General features: G+C 43.0%; 1 protein-coding gene across 1 annotated transcript in view; it reads left to right on the top strand.

The window, feature by feature from the left end:
• LOC123998583 (xyloside xylosyltransferase 1-like) overlaps nt 1-17,331 on the top strand; it is an 81,764-nt gene extending 64,433 nt beyond the window's left edge. Inside the window, exon 5 of the mRNA XM_046303563.1 lies at nt 14,999-17,331. Within this exon, the coding sequence (XP_046159519.1) occupies nt 14,999-15,395 (397 nt within the window). The 3' untranslated portion in view covers nt 15,396-17,331. The remainder of the gene's footprint in view (nt 1-14,998) is intronic.
• The last annotated feature ends 1,457 nt before the right edge of the window (nt 17,332-18,788 follow it).

The raw sequence follows: 18,788 nt of genomic DNA, 5'->3' as shown, positions 1-18,788 counted from the left end.
TTGGGGATGAGGTAGGTGAAAATGGGTGGGCTATTTACCAATAGATTATGTACAGCTGCGGCGATCGGTTAGCTGCTCAGATAGCTGATGTTTGAAGTTGGTGAGGGAGATAAAAGTCTCCAACTACAGCGATTTTTGCAATTCGTTCCAGTCACAGATAGCAGAGTACTGGAACGAAAGGCGGCCGAATGAGGTGTTGGCTTTAGGGATGATCAGTGAGATACACCTGCTGGAGCGCGTGCTACGGATGGGTGTTGCCATCGTGACCAGTGAACTGAGATAAGGCGGAGCTTTACCTAGCATGGCCTTGTAGATGACCTGGAGCCAGTGGGTCTGGCGACGAATATGTAGCGAGGGCCAGCCGACTAGAGCATACAAGTCGCAGTATGGTATGTTTATCCCAGTTTCCTTCCTTTGGCTTCTGTTTAACCTGTTGAGTGTAGGGGACAGTATTTAGATTTTTGGATGAAAAACGTACCCAAATGAAACTGCCTATTTCTCAGGCCCAGAATCTAGAACATGCATATAATTGTCAGATTAGGATAGAAAACACTCTAAAGTTTCCAAAACTGTCAAAATATTGTCTGTGAGTATAACAGAACTGATATTGCAGGTGAAAACCTGAGGAAAATCCAACAAGGAAGTGCCTAAGAGAAACTAATCTCCCTGTTCCTTTGCATGCTTTCCCTCCATTTAAATTCTCTATGGCTTCCACATGCTGTAAACAGTATTTAGACATAGTTTCAGGCTTTTATTCTGAAAAATGAGCGAGAACGATCACATCGCGTCAGTGGATGGCAGTTTTGCTTGCGCTTCAGCTTGGAGCAGACATTTTCTCTCTCTCCTATTGAAAAAGCTACAGTCCGGTTGAAATATTATCGATTACTTATTGTAAAAACAACCTGAGGATTGATTATAAAAAAACGTTGACATGTTTCTACGAACTTTACGGATACTATTTGGAATTTTCGTCTGCCCGTCACGACCTGATTTCTGAACAAAACGCGCCAACCAAATGGAGGTTTTTGGATATAAAAATAATCTTTATCGAACAAAAGGAACATTTATTGTGTAACTGGGAGTCTCGTGAGTGCAAACATCCGAAGATTATCAAAGGTAAGCGATTCATTTTTATTGCTTTTCTGACTTTCGTGACCAATCTACTTTGCTGCTAGCTGTTTGTAATGTTTTGTCTGCTGAGAGAGATGTCCTAACATAAACGCTTGGATAGCTTTTGCTGTAAAGCTTTTTTGAAATCTGACACACCAGGTGGATTAACAAGCTAAGCTGTGTTTTGCTATATTGCACTTGTGATTTCATGAAAATGTAATATTTTTAGTAATTTAATTTGAATTTGGCGCTCTGCAATTCAGCGGATGTTGACGAAAATGATCCCACTAACGGGATGGGTGCGCAAAGAAGTTAAGAAAAGCTTTTCAACAATAGTAGCTACTACCAATTGGATACCACAAAATTGGAGAGAAAAGGGGGTCAAATTAAATTAAATTAAAAAAGAAGCAGCAGAATGAATACACCCCTGATCACACACAAACACCGTTCACTTTCATAGAAACCAGATCGTTATATAATTTACGCGCTCTTCCCCGCTCAACTTTTCCCTCCGCTTGTGCACAACACATCAGCTGTCTGTGACCAGGCAAAAAAAAACTTGCTTTCATTTTTCTGAAAATCACTGAGGTTGGTCATTCCCTTCCTCGTCTGAGTCTTTCTGGCAGTGGAGGCTCCTAACAGCTGTAATCGCTGCCACGGGAGACTGTAACATGTATAGACCCAGGGATGTGAATACTTATGCACAGTGGCAAGAACAAGTATGTGAACCCTTAGGAAATACCTGGATTTCTGCATAAATTGGTCATAAAATTTGATCTGATCTTCATCTAGGTCACAACAACAGACAAACACAGTCTGCTTAAACTAATAACACACAAACAATTATAGGTTTTCCTGTCTTTATTGAACACACCGTGTAAACATTCACAGTGTAGGGTGGGAAAAGTATGTGAACCTTTGGATTTAATAACTGGTTGACCCTCCTTTGGCAGCAATCAAATCAAACTCTATTTGTTACAAGCACCGAATACAACAAGTGAAGACTTTACCGTGAAATGCTTACTTACAAGCCCTTAACCTACAGTTCAGTTCAAGATGAAAATATTTACCAAGTAGACTAAAATAAAAAGTAATAATAAAAAGTAACACAATAAGAATAACAATAACAAGGCTATATACAGGGAGCACCGGTCGCTAGTCAGTGTGCGGGGGTACAAGCTAGTTGAGCTAATCTGTACATGTAGATGGGGGTGAAGAACTATGCGTAGGTAACAAACAAACAGCGAGTAGCAGCAGTGTACAAAAGGGAGGGTTGGCGGGTGGTTATGAATTGTTCAGCAGTCTTATGGCTTGGGGGTAGAGGAGCCTTTCGGTCCTAGACTTGGTGCTCCGGTACCACTTGCCGTGTGGTAGCAGAGAACTTAACTAGTCTATCACTTGGGTGACTGGAGTCTGACAATTTTATGGGCTTTCCTCTGACACCGCCTATTATATAGGTCCTGGCTGGCAGGAAGACCCTTGACATATCTTTTCAGTTTCTTGAGGGGGAAAAGGTGTTATGGTGCCCTCTTCACAACTGGCTTGGTATGTTTGGACCGTGGTAGTTCGTTGGTGATGTGGACACCAAGGAACTTGAAACTCTTGACCCACTCCACTACATCCCCGTTGATGTTAATGTTCGGCCCGCCTTTTCACGATCAGCTCCTTTGTCTTGCTCACATTGAGGGAGAGGTTGTTGTCCTGGCACCAGACTGCCAGTTTTCTGACCTTCTCCCTGTAGACCGTCTCATCGTTGTCGGTGATCAGGCCTACCACTGTTGTGTCATCAGCAAACTTAATGGAGTTGGAATCGTGTTTGGCTACGCAGTCGTGGGTGAACAGGGAATACAGGAGGGTACTAAGTACACACCCCTGAGGGCCCCCAGTGTTAAGGATCAGTGTGGCAGACGTATTGTTGCCTACTCTTACCACCTGGGGGGCGGCCTGTCAGGAAGTCCAGGATCCAGTTGCAGAGGAAGGTGTTTAGTCCCAGGATCCTTAGCTTGGTGATGTGGTTTGAGGGTACTATGGTGTTGAACGCTGAGCTGAAGTCAATGAACAGCATTCTCACATAGGTGTTCCTTTTGTCCAGGTGGGAAAGGGCAGTGTGGAATGCAATAGAGATTGCATCATCTTTGGATCTGTTTAGGCGGTATGAAAATTGGAGTTGGTCTAGGGTTTCTGGGATAATGGTGTTGATGTAAGCCATTATCACCCTTTCAAAGCACTTCATGGCTTCGAACGTGAGTATTACGGGTCTGTAGTCATTTAGGCAGGTTGCCTTTGTGTTCTTGGGCACAGAGACTATGGTGGTCTGCTTGAAGCATGTTGGTATTACAGACAATCATGGACATGTTGAAAATGTCAGTGAAGACACCTGCCAGTTGGTCAGCACATGCCTGGAGCACATGTCTTGGTAATCCGTCTGGCCCCGCAGCCTTGTGTACTCACGTCGGCTACAGAGAGCGTGATCACACTGTCGTCCGGAACAGCTGATGCGCTCATGCATGCCTCAGTGTTGCTTGCCTTGATGCGAGCATAGGAGTTATTTAGCTCGTCTGGTAGGCTCGTGTCACTGGGCAGCTCGTGGCTGTGCTTCCCTTTGTAGTCTGTAATAGTTTGCAAGCCCTGCCACATCCGACGAGCATCAGAGCCGGTGTAGTATGATTCAATCTTAGCCCTGTATTGTCGCTTTACCTGTTTGATGGTTCGTCGCAGGGCATAGCGGGATTTCTTGTAAGCTTCCGGGTTAGAGTCCCGCACCTGGAAAGCGGCAGCTCTACCCTTTAGCTCAGTGCGAATGTTGCCTGTAATCCATGGCTTCTGGTTGGGGTATGTACTATGGGGACAACGTCCTTGATGCACTTATTGATAAAGCCAGTGACTGATGTGGTGGACTCCTTAATGTCATCGGAAGAAACACGGAACATGTTCCAGTCTGTGATAGCAAAGCAGTCCTGTAGTTTAGCATCTGCTTCATCTGACCATTTTTTATAGACTGAGTCACTGGTGGGTCCTGCTTTAATTTTTGCTTGTAAGAAGGAATCAGGAGTATAGAGTTGTGGTCAGATTTACCAAATGGAGGGCAAGGGAGAGCTTTGTACATGTCTCTGTGTGTGGAGTACAGGTGATCTAGATTGTTTTTTCTCTGGTTGCACATTTAACATGTTGATAGAGATTTGGTAGAACTGATTTAAAGTTTCCCTTCATTAAAGTCTCTGGCCACTAGGAGCGCGGCCTCTGGGTGAGTGGTTTCCTGTTTGCTTATTTCCTCGTCATTCAGCCACAATTCCGTGAAGCATAGGATATTACAGTTTTTGTAGGATATTTGTGATCTTACCTCGTCTAGTTTATTGTCCAATGATTGCACGTTGGCGAGTAATATTGACGGTAATGGCAGCTTTCCTAGTTGTCTTCTGCGGGTCCGGACGAGTCATCCGCCTCTTCGCCCTCTGCGTCACTTCCTTTTGCGAATAATTGGGATGTCTGCCCTGTGGGGTGTTTGGAGAATATCGTTTGAGTCCTGCTTGTTGTTGTTGTTGAAGAAATCTTTGTCTAATCCGAGGTGAGTGATCATTGTCCTGATATCCAGAAGCTCTTTTCTTCTTTAAAGATACGGTTACAGAAACATTATGTGCAAAATAATTTACAAATATCACAAAAAAAACACATAATAGCACAATTGGTTAGGAGACCGTAAAACGGCGGTCATCTCCTCCGGCATCATTAACACCAATTAATGACCAATTTATGCAGAAATCCAGGTAATTCCAAAGGGTTCACATAATTTTTCTTGAGATATTTATGTATTTGACTTTCAATATATTTGCAAAAAGTCTAAAAACATGTTTTTACTTTGTCATTATGGGGTATTTTGTGTAGATTGTCAATTCAGGCTGTAACACAACAAAATGTGGAATAAGTCAAGGGGTATAAATACTTTCTTGGTATTTCTGTTTTTTTTGGGGGGGGGACTGAAATATTACAGCCTCGAGTCTTCTTGGGTATGACCATAAAAGTTTGGCACAACTGTATTTGGTGAGTTTCTCCCATTATTCTCTGAAGATCCCCTCCAGCTCTGTCAGGTTGGATGGGAAGCGTCGCTGCACAGCTATGTTCAGATCTCTCCAGAGATGTTCAAACAGGTTCAAATCTGGGCTCTGGCTGGGCCACTCAAGGACATTCAGAAACTTGTCCTGAAGCCACTCCTGCGTTGTCTTGGCTGCGTGCTTAGGTCGTTGTCCTGTTAGGAAGGTGAACCTTCGCCCCCAGTCTGAGGTCCTGAGCGCTCTGGAGCAGGTTTTCATCAAGGATCTCTTTACTTTGCTCCGTTCATCTTTCCCTCTATGCTGACTAGTCTCCTAGTCTCTGCTGCTGAAAAACATCCCCACAGCCCGATGCTGCCACCACCATGCTTCAACGTAAGGATGGTGCCAAGTTTCTTCCAGATGTGACGCTTGGCATTCAGGCCAAAGAGTTCAATTTTGGTTTCATCAGACCAGAGAATCTTGTTTCTCATGGTCTGAGAGTCCTTCAGGTGCCAAACAAAATCATCTGCGGGCCAAATTCGACATCCAGCTGAGGATCCCTGCTGTATTCCATCTAGCCACAACCCTTTCGGCCTCATGCGATTGGGTTGCATATCCGTTGCTTATACCCCATGATCTACATACATCGAGTTCATGTTTATCTAATGTTGCAAAACTGAATCCTGGTTTCTCTGTTGCTTTTAGACTTCGGGCTGAAAACAGCAGAGAGATATTTGACATGCAGGAGATGTGAGAGGTGAAATATTCTGGTACACTAGTAATTGTTAACACGTGTCCTGGCACATTAACCACGCCGTCCCCTTTTAAACAGTTCCTTCTGGGCTCTGTTATCTAAAACTTTTTGTGACACAGTTTCCTGCACATTTCGCTCGATTCATGTAATTGGATGTGCCTGAGCAGATTTGTTCAATTCCTAGAAAGGAACATGTTTACTCTACTTTTGGCTATGTCACTATGATGTTAACGACCTCAGACATGATGAGGACTTAGAAATTAGCAATTTTTCACACTGCAATTTCCCAGCCATATCCTCAGAGGATTGGATTTACTTTAGTGGACAGAAGTGTGTGCGTGTGCATGCTTGCTGCTGTGTGAGTGTGTTTATGCACGTACCCTGTGGACATTCAAGTATGCCACCAATATGGGATTTTATCCCACCCTAACTACATACCTCCTCCATTGTAGCTCACTCCTCAACCTGGCTCTAGCTCTCCCTGGCCCTAACTCAGCAGTAGGTATAGGCCAGGGTTCTCCCCCACTGCAGTCTTAGTGCTGTTTGTCCTCTGTCTGTATGATGGCTTGCTATTCAACAAAAGTCCTGGTGTCAAAACAGCCATATGGAGGAGTGAAAGGCTGTGTCAATGTTGCCCTAGCCGGTCGCAGAGGGACGGAATATGTGGCACGCCGCCTGACTTGACTTAAAGGAGATAGATGGCCTTTAAAGCCCCCTTTCCTACAGTCTGGGGGACAGGGAAGGAGGACAGTACAACAGAACTATGTCAACAAGTACGTTTGGAGCTTATAGCTGCTATTTATAAAGGGGCAATAAAACAATCTACAGTGTCAAAGGAAAGCTGTCAGTCCCACTAGACTTTGCTGAGCTGCAGGGAGAGGAAACACTTGCAATAGGAGGCGAGGCCTCTATTCCTCCTGCTCGCCTCACTATCCTCCCATTGAAGCTCATGTTTGTGTATCGGGGGCACGGCTAATGAATTAGCATTCAGAATAGGGCGGACGCACGCATTGGAGTGTGCGTTGGTGTTTGTGATTCACATCATCCTGTTTGGCTAGAAGACATAGTGTTAAGTCCCCCTCAGGGTCTCCCAAGATCTGGATTGAAGCACAACAAGTGCCTTCTCATAAACAAGATGTTCTTCTCATAAACAAGGTCAGAAAAGTTTCACCAAAACACCTTTCACTCTCCCTTGTTTTGTTGACACACAATGCCCAAAGATAAATGTCTCTGAGAATCATTTAACAAAGGGACAAACTCCATTGGCAGATTGACATTTGATGGCAGTAGAAAGGTCTAATCTGAGATAGATTGTTTTGTTCATATGATGGGGCTGTTGGTCTGATGTTTTACGTTTCGTATTCCGCTATTAGCGGAATACGAAACGAATACTTTGTGCAGCAGACATTGTTGACAAGGTCATTGTCTATTAACTGTCACCAGGCAACAGTGGTGGCTACCCCCTTCCTGCAACTTCATTACTGGCTTTCCCTTAAGTATCAAAGCAGTAACGCTACCTTTGATTTAAAAGGTTTATGTAAATGTATTACTGTGATTTCAATTTTGGTAGAGCTCACAAATGAACTTGTTACACTTTGAAGACACCCCAAGGAATGGAGATGCAGTACTGTAACTCAAACTGTCAGTTCACCATACCAGGTAGTAGAGACGAAACAATTAGTTAGACTTTTAGTTCTCTGCGTTTCTTTGAAGTTTTCTCTTTCTTGTGGCCTTTCATGCTAAACTCCTGAGTGGAGGTTACAAGGATCAAAGCAAATCTGCGTCTGGAGCATCAAATAGCAGGAATTAACACCTGGAGGCCTTTGAGATGAGCTCTCTCCTGCGCCAAAGGCTCCCAACTCCCTTCCCTCTCTGAGATCGGTTCACTAAGTAGATAAGGGAGTTTTTGGGAGTTGGAGGCATGTGGATAAAAGCAGTGTTTAAAGGGTTTCTTTGACACTGCCTGAGCCTCTCTCCACAGCAGTCAAGGAAAGTCTGGCAAAGCTTCTCTGCTCAAATCAAAAGTTATTTGTCACATGCTTCATAAACAACCGGTGTAGACTAACAGTGAAATGCTTGTGATTGTATGTGTGGCGTCAGCATGCATGTGTGCGCATGTTGTGTGTGTGGGTGTATGTAATGTGTGTGTGTGTTGGGGTGTCAGCGTAAGTAAGTGTGAGTGTGGGTAGAGTCCAGTGTGTGTGTGCATAGTCGGTGTACATTTTTATTTTACCATTTAACTAGGCAAGTCGGTTAAGAACAAATTCTTATTTACAATGGCTGCCTACCCCAGCCAAACCCTCAGCCGGACAAAGCTGGGCCAATTGTGAGCTGCCCTATGGGACTCCCAATCATAGCCGGTTGTGATACAGCTTGGAATCAAAGCAGGGTGTGTATTGACCCCTCAAACTTCATTGTAGTCCACCTATGGCCAATTCAAATGTTAGGACATGATTTAAAAAGAAACACACCTGTCTATATAAGGTCCCACAGTTGAAAGTGCATGTATGAGCAGAAGCAACAACATCTCCTCCCCGCTGATCCTCAACACGGGGGCCCCACAAGGGTGCGTTCTGAGCCCTCTCCTGTACTCCCTGTCCACCCACGACTGCGTGGCCACGCACGCCTCCAACTCAATCATCAAGTTTGCAGACGACACAACAGTGGTAGGCTTGATTACCAACAACGACGAGACGGCCTACAGGGAGGAGGTGAGGGCCCTCGGAGTGTGGTGTCAGGAAAATAACCTCGCACTCAACGTCAACAAAACTAAGGAGATGATTGTGGACTTGAGGGAACATCCCGCTATCCACATCGATAGAACAGTAGTGGAGAGGGTAGCAAGTTTTAAGTTCCTCGGCATACACATCACAGACTAACTGAATTGGTCCACTCACACTGACAGCGTCGTGAAGAAGGCGCAGCAGCGCCTCTTCAACCTCAGGAGGCTGAAGAAATTTGGCTTGTCACCAAAAACACTCACAAACTTCTCCAGATGCACAATCGAGAGCATCCTGGCGGGCTTGTATCACCGCCTGGTACGGCAACTGCTCCGCCCTCAACCGTAAGGCTCTCCAGAGGGTAGTGAGGTCTGCACAACGCATCACCGGGGGCAAACTACCTGCCCCCCAGGACACCTACACCACCCGATGTTACAGGAAGGCCATAAAGATCATCAAGGACATCAACCACCCGAGCCACTTCCTGTTCACCCCGCTATCATCCAGAAGGCGAGGTCAGTACAGGTGCATCAAAGCTGGGACCGAGAGACTGAAAAACAGCTTCTATCTCAAGGCCATCAGACTGTTAAACAGCCACCACTAACATTGAGTGGCTGCTGCCAACACACTGTCATTGACACTGACCCAACTCCAGCCACTTTAATAATGGGAATTGATGGGAAATGATGTAAATAGATCACTAGCCACCTTAAACAATGCTACCTTATATAATGTTACTTACCCTACATTATTCATCTCATATGCATACGTATATACTGTACTCCACATCATCGACTGCATCCTTATGTAATACATGTATCACTAGCCACTTTAACTATGCCACTTTGTTTACTTTGTCTACATACTCATCTCATATGTATATACTGTACTCGATACCATCTACTGTATGCTGCTCTGTACCATCACTCATTCATATATCCTTATGTACATATTCTTTATCCCCTTACACTGTGTATAAGACAGTAGTTTTGGAATTGTTAGTTAGATTACTTGTTGGTTATCACTGCATTGTCGGAACTAGAAGCACAAGCATTTCGCTACACTCGCATTAACATCTGCTAACCATGTGTATGTGACAAATACAATTTTATTTGATTTGATTTGAAGCTATACCATATCAAGTCCAAGCTATACTATACCAAGTCCAAGGAACTGTCTGTAGATCTCTGAGATAGAATTGTGATGAGGCATACAGTACCAGTTAAATATTTGGACACACCTACTAATTCAAGGGTTTTCTTTATTTTGACTATTTTCTACATTGTAGAATAATAGTAACGATGAAATATGGAATCATGTAGAAACCAAAAAAGTGTTAAAAATATCTAAATATATTTTATATTTGAGATTCTTCAAAGTAGCCACCCTTTGCCTTGATGACAGCTTTGCACACTCTTGGCATTCTCTCAACCAGCTTCATAAGGTAGTCACCTGGAATGCATTTCAATTAACAGATGTGCCTTGTTAAAAGTTCATTTGTGGAATTTCTTTCCTTCTTAATGCGTTTGAGGGTATGATCGATGCTGAATGGGTGAAGACAAAGAAGAACTCTTCAATACTCTAGGTATCAAAACATTCAAGGGCCATTTTCTCAAAAGTGAGGTTAAAAGTTGATCAACTTTCAAAGCGGAATTACTTTCCCATTGTTCCTCAACTCTAGTATATGATATACCATTTTCTAGAACTACTTTTATCCAATGTTAAATAAAAAATTAAAAAATACAATTTCAAATGTTGCTACATAAGGCTCAAGCCGGTCTATGTGGAATAAGTCATGGGTGTATGAATGGGGGGGACAACATCATCGATGCACTTATTAATGAAGCCGGTGACTGATGTGGTAAACTCTTCGCTATTGTCAGATGAATCCTGGAACATATTACATTATGTGCTAGCTAAACAGTCCTGTAGCTTAGCATCTGCTTCGTTGGACCAATTCTGTATTGAGCACGTCACTGATACTTCCTGTTTGAGTTTTTGCTTGTAAGCAGGAAGCAGGAGGATAGATTTATGATCTGATTAGCCAATGGGAGAGTGAGGGAGGGCCTTGTATGCAATTCTATGTGTGGAGTAAAGGTGACATTCTGGTAAAAATTATGTAAAATGGATTTCAGTTTCCCTGCATTAAAAGCACTGGCCACGAAAAACGCTACATCTGGTTAGAATTTTCTTGTTTGCTCATGGCCCTATACAGCTTGTTAGGTGCAGTTTTAGTGCCAGAATTGGTTTGTGGTAGGAGGCAATCGCTCTATTGTTTCCTGACTTCAGATACTGACTTTAAACTGAAATGTCCTTGAGAACAAGCTCCTCTGAACTTCAGACCACAAAGCCTTCTTTGAGATGGAGGGAAGAAGATGGTGAGGGAAAAGTGTGTTTTTCACATTGCCTGTGTTTTCACAGCGCGTTTGCAAACCATCCTCTGAATAGTTGTAGAGCAATCTTGGCGGGCTCCTCATTGCTTCTGCCAATTGACCAGAGTGTCTGTGTGTTCCTCTCTGGGAGGGTGGACATCCATGCAAGCATACCAATGATAACATGCAACCTTCTCCCATCACAAAGCCAAGGCCCAAGTCCAAGAACGTGACAGACAACAGAGGAGACATACAATTAAGTGCACAGTCTTTAAAGGGTGACTGCACTTCCTGATTTGGCATCGTTTTGAAGATTGCTCATTAAGAAATGCTAGTGGCCGTCACTAAAGCCAAACAAGAGTTGTCTTGGGGGTGTGGTTTGATATGGGTGTGTTATGTTCGTGTATCGTACCCTGGCAGGTACTGTTGTTTGTCCCTCCTGAGTCATCGTAGCAATAAAATAGCCACTTCCTCAAAATGGTCACTTCCTTTAAAAATAGTCAGAATTAAGATAAATCAAGAAATCTGTAATTCATTCAGATGTTTTTGCCCGAGCAGGTCTTGGTCGTGCAATTTTGCATCATGCTAAGGTGTTTGTTGCAGTATTTCTCAAGTTAAACAAGGTGCTAGTAAAACTAGTCAGTGCACTGCATACTGTCTATCGAGTCGGGAAATTCTGGCTGCGTGCCCCGGACTGTTTTCTAAGAACAACAACATGCCTACAACTTCATCATCTGCAAGCTTTCAAAGTAGCTATCTAAGTTCCAACTCTGTCCCATTTTCTTTTCCTTTTTCAATGAAGCTAGCAAGTAGTAGCTAGCAAGCACATTGAGTAGCCAGGCCACAATCAACTTATCAAGTCACTGCCGAGTGGCGACGTGTGTGCTTCATGCCATTTTGTTTTGTACAACTACCAGAGTGTGTGTTGGTCTGTCGGGCAGTGTTTCTTTAGGAATCATGTTGCAAAACAGGTTGCGGGGACACAAGATTCTTTCAAATGGGTTTTTGGAATATTGACAAGTTGGAGTTGTTATTCAAGTGTGCTCTGATCGTCTCAATTCTCATTTTGCCCCCAAAAAAGTGTCACATTTGAGGGATTGACAAACACTTCAGCAAGTGGCCACTCCATAAAGGGCTTAGGGCCAACAGTTATTTTAACATAACATTGGCAACGTGTTGTCTTATATAAACAAGTTTGATGCGCTCCGTAATGAGCAGGTCTGTTGCACTGTCTGGAGGTTCTGGCTGCTAGAATAATGACTCATATCAATGCAACATAGAAACAACTTCACTGGTTTTAAACGACCTAAAGGCAGCTGACCTTTAAAGCTTCACACCAAAATGATATACCTGTACCTGCCTAGTTATATCAATATATCAGTCCATGCAAACACATCAGAGCTGTGCTACTGTGTTTTTTATTTTTATTTTTAAATATTTTTTTTTAACCTTTATTTTACTAGGCAAGCCAGTTAAGAACAAATTCTTATTTTCAATGACGGCCTAGGAACAGCGGGTTAACTGCCTGTTCAGGGGCAGAACGACAGATTTTGTAACTTGTCAGCTCGGGGATTTGAACTTGCAACCGTTCGGTTACTAGGCCAATGCTCTAACCACTAGGCTACCCTGCCGCCGTGTGTCTTAAGTGCAGTACTCTACACATCACACAGTAGAGTACAGAATGTCAGCCTGGCCCGCCTCTCCAGCGTACATTTCCACCACTCCCCTCAAGGTGCCTTCATGCCCATCAGCCACCATTTCCATGACATTTGGCCTAATTTCGAAATTCCTGCATTCACAACATTTACCCAGGTATTTCCTGACATAGCAGGCCCCTTGCCAATATGTGGATTTCCTGCATAAGCTGCTGCTTATGGGAGAGAAGCGTGCTTGGCAGCTATGCATTATTCAATATTTTATGCTGCAAAGAGGGATAAGCTTGCAGTGTGTAGAGGGTTAAATAACTCTTTCCTGTCCACCCTAAGCTCCCCTAACTCAGTCCATACCTCATCTGCCCTCAAGGTGAGACAGAGGTACCGTCACCATTAGGGGGGGCTGTGGTGTCGAAGTTTTGGAGAGCCGGCGTCTAGCCCTGAGTGTAACCACAGCTGAGCAAACACACGGTCAGACTACTAGGCTGGTAGCCTCACATTCCTCTGTTAGAGCTGGAGAGCAGAGCAGAGCACACTGGAGGCAGGCTGCTCCTCTCCTAGAAAATACCCTTTAGATCGGAGATCATTGGGGTTAGCCAGAAGGTCAGGCTAAAGACTAAGGGCCACAGAGCTCCTGAACCAGGCCAGGACTATGCACATGAGCTGTCTGTTATGCAATCGACTAGTTCTGGCCAGACCAAGTTCTCATCAACAGTGATAATATTAGATATTATTCTGTTGCAAACTGGTACCACTGACAGGAACTGTAACAGTGTAGCAAGATAATATATTAAAAAACATATACACACATATGGTAATTTAAGATGCCATGTCCTATGTAGATCTATGGGCTTAGTGTGTTGGCAGAGTAGGGTGCTGAGTTGGCAGAGCCCCCTGGCGCTCCATCTGGCTCCTGGACCAGCTCTCTTCCTGTTTTGTGCAGGGCTGTTTATTCAGCAGACCCTGGCCTGGCCTGAAGCAGATCTGATCTGCTCTGCTCGCCATCGAAGGGACCAGCCCAAACACACACACACACACACACACACACACACACACACACACACACACACACACACACACACACACACACACACACACACACACACACACACACACACACACACACACACACACACACACACACACACACACACACACAGAGGCTATCCTCTGTAAACCCCCCCCCCCACCTTGTCACAACACAACTGATTGGCTCATAAAACATTAAGAAGGCACACCTGTTAATTGAAATGCATTCCAGGTGACTACCTAATGAAGCTGGTTGAAAGAATGCCATGAGTGTGCAAAGCTGTCATCAAGGCAAAGTGTGGTTATATGAAGAATCTCAAATATAAAATATATTTTGATTTGTTTAACACTTTTTTGGTTACTATATGATTCCATATGTGTTGTTTAATAGTTTTGATGTCTTCAATATTATTCCACAGTGTAGTAAATAGTACAAATAAAGAAACACTTTTGACCGGTAGTGGACATAGCAACACCTCCCCTGTAGGCATTCCTGTCTTTTCAATAGATGTTACCATATATCCTTGTATTCTTACTGCCATATCATCAAATGTGTTGTCTAAGTAAGTCTCAGAAATGGCGAATGTATTAATATTTTCTAAGATTAGCAAATTACTCATCTCATGAAATTTGTTTCCGAGGCTACATATATTTATATGAGCTAACTTGAACCCTTTCCCGGGTAGCTTATCTGAAACTGAACTCATAATGGTAAGATGTTTTATTTCTAATAATTATATTTCTGATAATAACAAAGAAGAGATGCCTTCCCTGGTTTAGCTCGGCTGCAGCAGGGTGCTCTATTCTTCGTGCCAATTCTGCATAGCTGTCTTACTGAACTGTTGGTTTCTTCTGATTGGGATGTTGTCCTGTAAGCATGGGGGTGGTGGGGTGAGGAGGTGCTGTCCACTCTGGAAGAGCCCCGATGGTGCAGGGCGGTGTTTCCCCCTCTTTAGATGTGTCATGTAGAAATGCATGATAGGATTCTTTGTCTAGGCTTTCAGCATATAGCAGTATGGTGGTGTATAGCATAAGAAAACAGTCTTTAAAAAATACTTTACTCACTCAAAATGATATCTTTGAGAAGACTGAGGTCTATAAATTTGAATATTTTAGTTGACTTAAAGTGCAGGTGCGATTGTGTCATACTTTTTGGTGTCAATTTGACATCATTAGGCACTAATGATCTCTGTCTCTTTTATCCCAACTAATCCACAACTAGGTAATCACATCTTTACACTACTTCTCTATCTGCATTGTTATGGACATCGTGCTTTACGGAACAACCTCTTGGTTCTTTCTCTGAACTTCCCCTTAACTCTTTCCCCTCCAGACACACCTTCTGGCAGTACCGTAAAGAGAACCCTCAATCCCGTGTGGGGGAGCCTCCTCCCGACGGCTTGCCGGGCTTCAACAGTGGCGTGATGCTGCTGGACCTAGGGGCCATGCGGACCTCAGCCCTCTACAACCAACTCCTGGAGCCCAGAAACGTGGCCCAGCTGGCTGACCAGTACCACTTCAGGGGCCACCTGGGTGACCAGGACTTCTTCAGCATGATCGGCATGGAACACCCAGGGCTGTTCCACCAGTTGGCCTGTGGCTGGAACCGCCAGCTGTGTACCTGGTGGAGGGAGCATGGATACGGGGACGTGTTCCAGCTCTACTACCGCTGTGAGGGGCCGGTGTATATCTACCATGGAAATTGTAATACGCCCATACCCGATGACTGAGTTGGGACCTCGTACTGTGTTTCCCTAAATGGTGGGTCTGTTTTGTGGTGAACTCATTGGAGGTTGTGGCTCAAGACTTGGTTCTGGAGAGAAAAGATATTAGCTACACAACTTTCTGGGTCACAACAAAACTCCAAAAGATCTTAGTTTAGCCATGTGGCAACAAAGGTTTTGGAATCAAAACCATTTCTGTACTGTACCACTGCTACTGTAAACATTGCTCCCACTCCTGCCCCCTGCTGGACAGGTGTGCAATACAGTCAGTACAAGGCATCTCACTCACTCCACTAATGTCAAGTGATGCTAATGATAAACGTGGAGCATAAAGAGACCTTGCTGGTGCAAATTGCCGAATGCCATACTTTGTCATCTCAGTTCACTTTTTGGAACATTTAACATTCTTGAAGAATGTTGGACTGTGGTACAAAAAAGAATGGTTAGCGTGCATAAGAGAAAATGGCAAACCTTCACCAACAAAAATATCTCTTTACATTGAATATTCCTGACAAACTGTAATAATACCCTGGTGTAATGTATGAGAGAATATGAGCTGATTAGTGTGAGTATTTTATCTGTGCTAATGTGTGTTTGCTGTGTATCATGGTAGTCAGTCTGGATTTGTCTGTCTCTCTCTCTTTTCTCCCTCTAATCAGCGCAAGATTAGGTGAGGGTTTAACAATCAGTGCTCATTCACTGCCCGCCCTGGAGTAGTGAACTACATGTAGTTGAACTAGTGATTTAACTACATTTTGCAGTAGCTTGGTGGTAGTTTAACTAAATTCAAATATTGGTAGTGTTTTCAGTAGTTAATTACTTGTTTTGCTATGTAGGTATGTAGATAACTACTGGAATTACACACTACTTATTTTGCAAAAATAAAATATATGTGCTGTATGCAATCATGTCATTTCTTTTACAAAGCATCAGACCTGCCTAAATCTCACTTGAAACATAATTTTTGTGTTAAATAGGCTAAATTACACCTTCTGGTTGCATATCACCCTAAAGTGTAGTCTATGGCATTTCAGATTTGTTCACCTAGTAGTGTGGATGTAGTGAAGTAATTTTTCAAGGTAACTTTAGTTAAATGAACTATATTTTTCTTAAGGGTAGCTTTAGTGTAGTTTAACTTATTCCAGTGAAGTAATTGGTAGCTTGGTAAACTATATTTTCAGAGTAGCTTCCCGAACACTGTTGTTTACCAATGCTGGACTCTTTTCTGGCAGGGTGAGTCGCAGGAAGTACGACACACTGACACCCGCTAGGACATCCCAGTGACTGCGTAATGGAGAGAAAAGAGGGGGAGGGGAAAGGGCGGTACAGGTGAGGGATCATGGGCTACACATACAGATGCTTGGCCCACACACAAACATACATTTTCGAGTGGGATTTAGCCACCATTGTTACTACATATTGACCCCGTTTTGTTTGTCCCTGTTACCTGGAGCTGACGTTAATATATATGCCATTTAGCAGATGCTTTTATCCAAAGCGACTTATTCATGTGTGCATACATTTTACGTATGGGTGGTCCCGGGAATCTAACTCACTCTCCTGGCATTGCGCTGCTCCATACTCTACCCACTGAGCGACAGAGAGTAGCAGGTATCCCACTCGGGAACGTTGATATGCCAGTAGAGCAGGGTTCCCTGACTGGCGGGCCGTGATTTTATTTGGCGGCCCAAATTTTCTGAGCAAATCATTTTTCTATTGTTAGACATAAAAGGCTGTAAAAACTCCAGCAAAGGAGCTCCAAGTGATAACATTTTTAGACATCTGTTCCAAAGTATTCCCCACAAATAATAGAGAGATATGTGATTGTATACAAATGTAAGCAAGGTTTGAAATGATTATGTTTAAGTGAAATATTATCTGTTTGGGCTTCTTGCAGTCAATTTGCAGTTATTTACAAATTATTTGTAAGTTACAGACGCAATTTAACCTCCCATGTTATTGTAATGTTGAGAGGTTAGCATGACACACTACATTATTTACCATTAATTTCTATTGGGCACATCAAATGTATCCAACAAATTCGTAGTCACAAGCTTAATGTAGTCATTGCGTGCTATGAATATGGGACAAAATACTTAACTTTTTACTACTTTAATACACATATAAGTGAATGTCCCAATATTTTTGGTCCCCTAAAATGGGGGGATTATGTATAAAAGTCCTGTCATTTCTAAACGGTTCACCCGATATGGAGGAAATTCCGCTCAAATTAAAGCTGACAGTCTGCAGTTCAACCTGTTAGTCATTGTACCATTTCAAATCTAAAGTGCTGGAGTACAGAGCCAAAGAAAAAAACCATTTCACTGTCCCAATACTTTTGAAGCTCACTTGCCTTCAGTCATCTGAAGGCAAGCTAAAGAGGTCACTCTTTTTTGTATTTGGTCCATTGTATGTACCCTGCGAGTCTATAGAGCAGACTAAGTATAGTTGAACCTAGCAATTAGCCTGCAGGTAAGAGGAATAGACTGCTCTGACACATCAACCTGTGTACAATGTGTTGTGCTGCCAGATCATATCAAGGTTAAGGATAAGCCACTCCAGAACATATAGAATAAAATGCAATAGGAAAGATCATCTGCTATTGTTGTATGATGACGGAGCCAAAGTCATGTCTTTTTTCAATTTGTTGAGTGAGACTGAATCTCTTGTATTTTGTGTTTTTTTCTGTGCTTGTCAAGTTAACGTCTAGTTTTGGCTCTGGGTTATGTCATTTAAATGTTTTTGTGTTGCTGCTTTTGTACTGTACTTTTTTTTGTTTTTGAAAGGTTAACCATTGTCTCATTTAGGTTATGTGGATGTGCATATGATTATTAGCTGTGTTCTGTTGTATTGTGGTAGTGTCAGTGCCTCTTGTTTGTGTCATATTGTGCAATGACATTTGAAAGGGCAGGGGTTCAGAAGACCCAACTATACTTTCTCTCAATTGTCTTTTAAATTATCTGGCTGCATTTCAAACCACTGAATGGCCGCAAATGCTCCTGTATTGAATGTAGAAACCCCAAAATGTTATGTTTTCTTCAAGGGCATATTCAGCAAAAACGGGTACTCAACACAATAAACATATATGCACTACGTACTGTATTTAAAACAAATCGCAATAATGCAATCTGTGCACAGCATTTTCATAACTGGTCTCCTCCAAGATACCACTTTAACATTGACTGACAAGGAGTATGTCATACTTCTATGCCGCATTCTTCTCTACATTGAATGGTAACCACGTTGTCACTTCTGATACTTTTCTGTAACATTTACCTTTGCCACCTTGAAAGGATCTCTAATCAGTCTTTCACGTCCCTTGGTTTTTATCATATTTGCTGAATAAATCATCAAAACATTTTGGACATTTGTGTTTCATGCTATTGTAATGCTAAATTA

Source organism: Oncorhynchus gorbuscha, linkage group LG02 (assembly GCF_021184085.1).
Source record: "Oncorhynchus gorbuscha isolate QuinsamMale2020 ecotype Even-year linkage group LG02, OgorEven_v1.0, whole genome shotgun sequence".
Lineage (NCBI taxonomy): Eukaryota > Metazoa > Chordata > Actinopteri > Salmoniformes > Salmonidae > Oncorhynchus > Oncorhynchus gorbuscha.
This window is presented reverse-complemented; position numbering and strand designations above follow the sequence as displayed.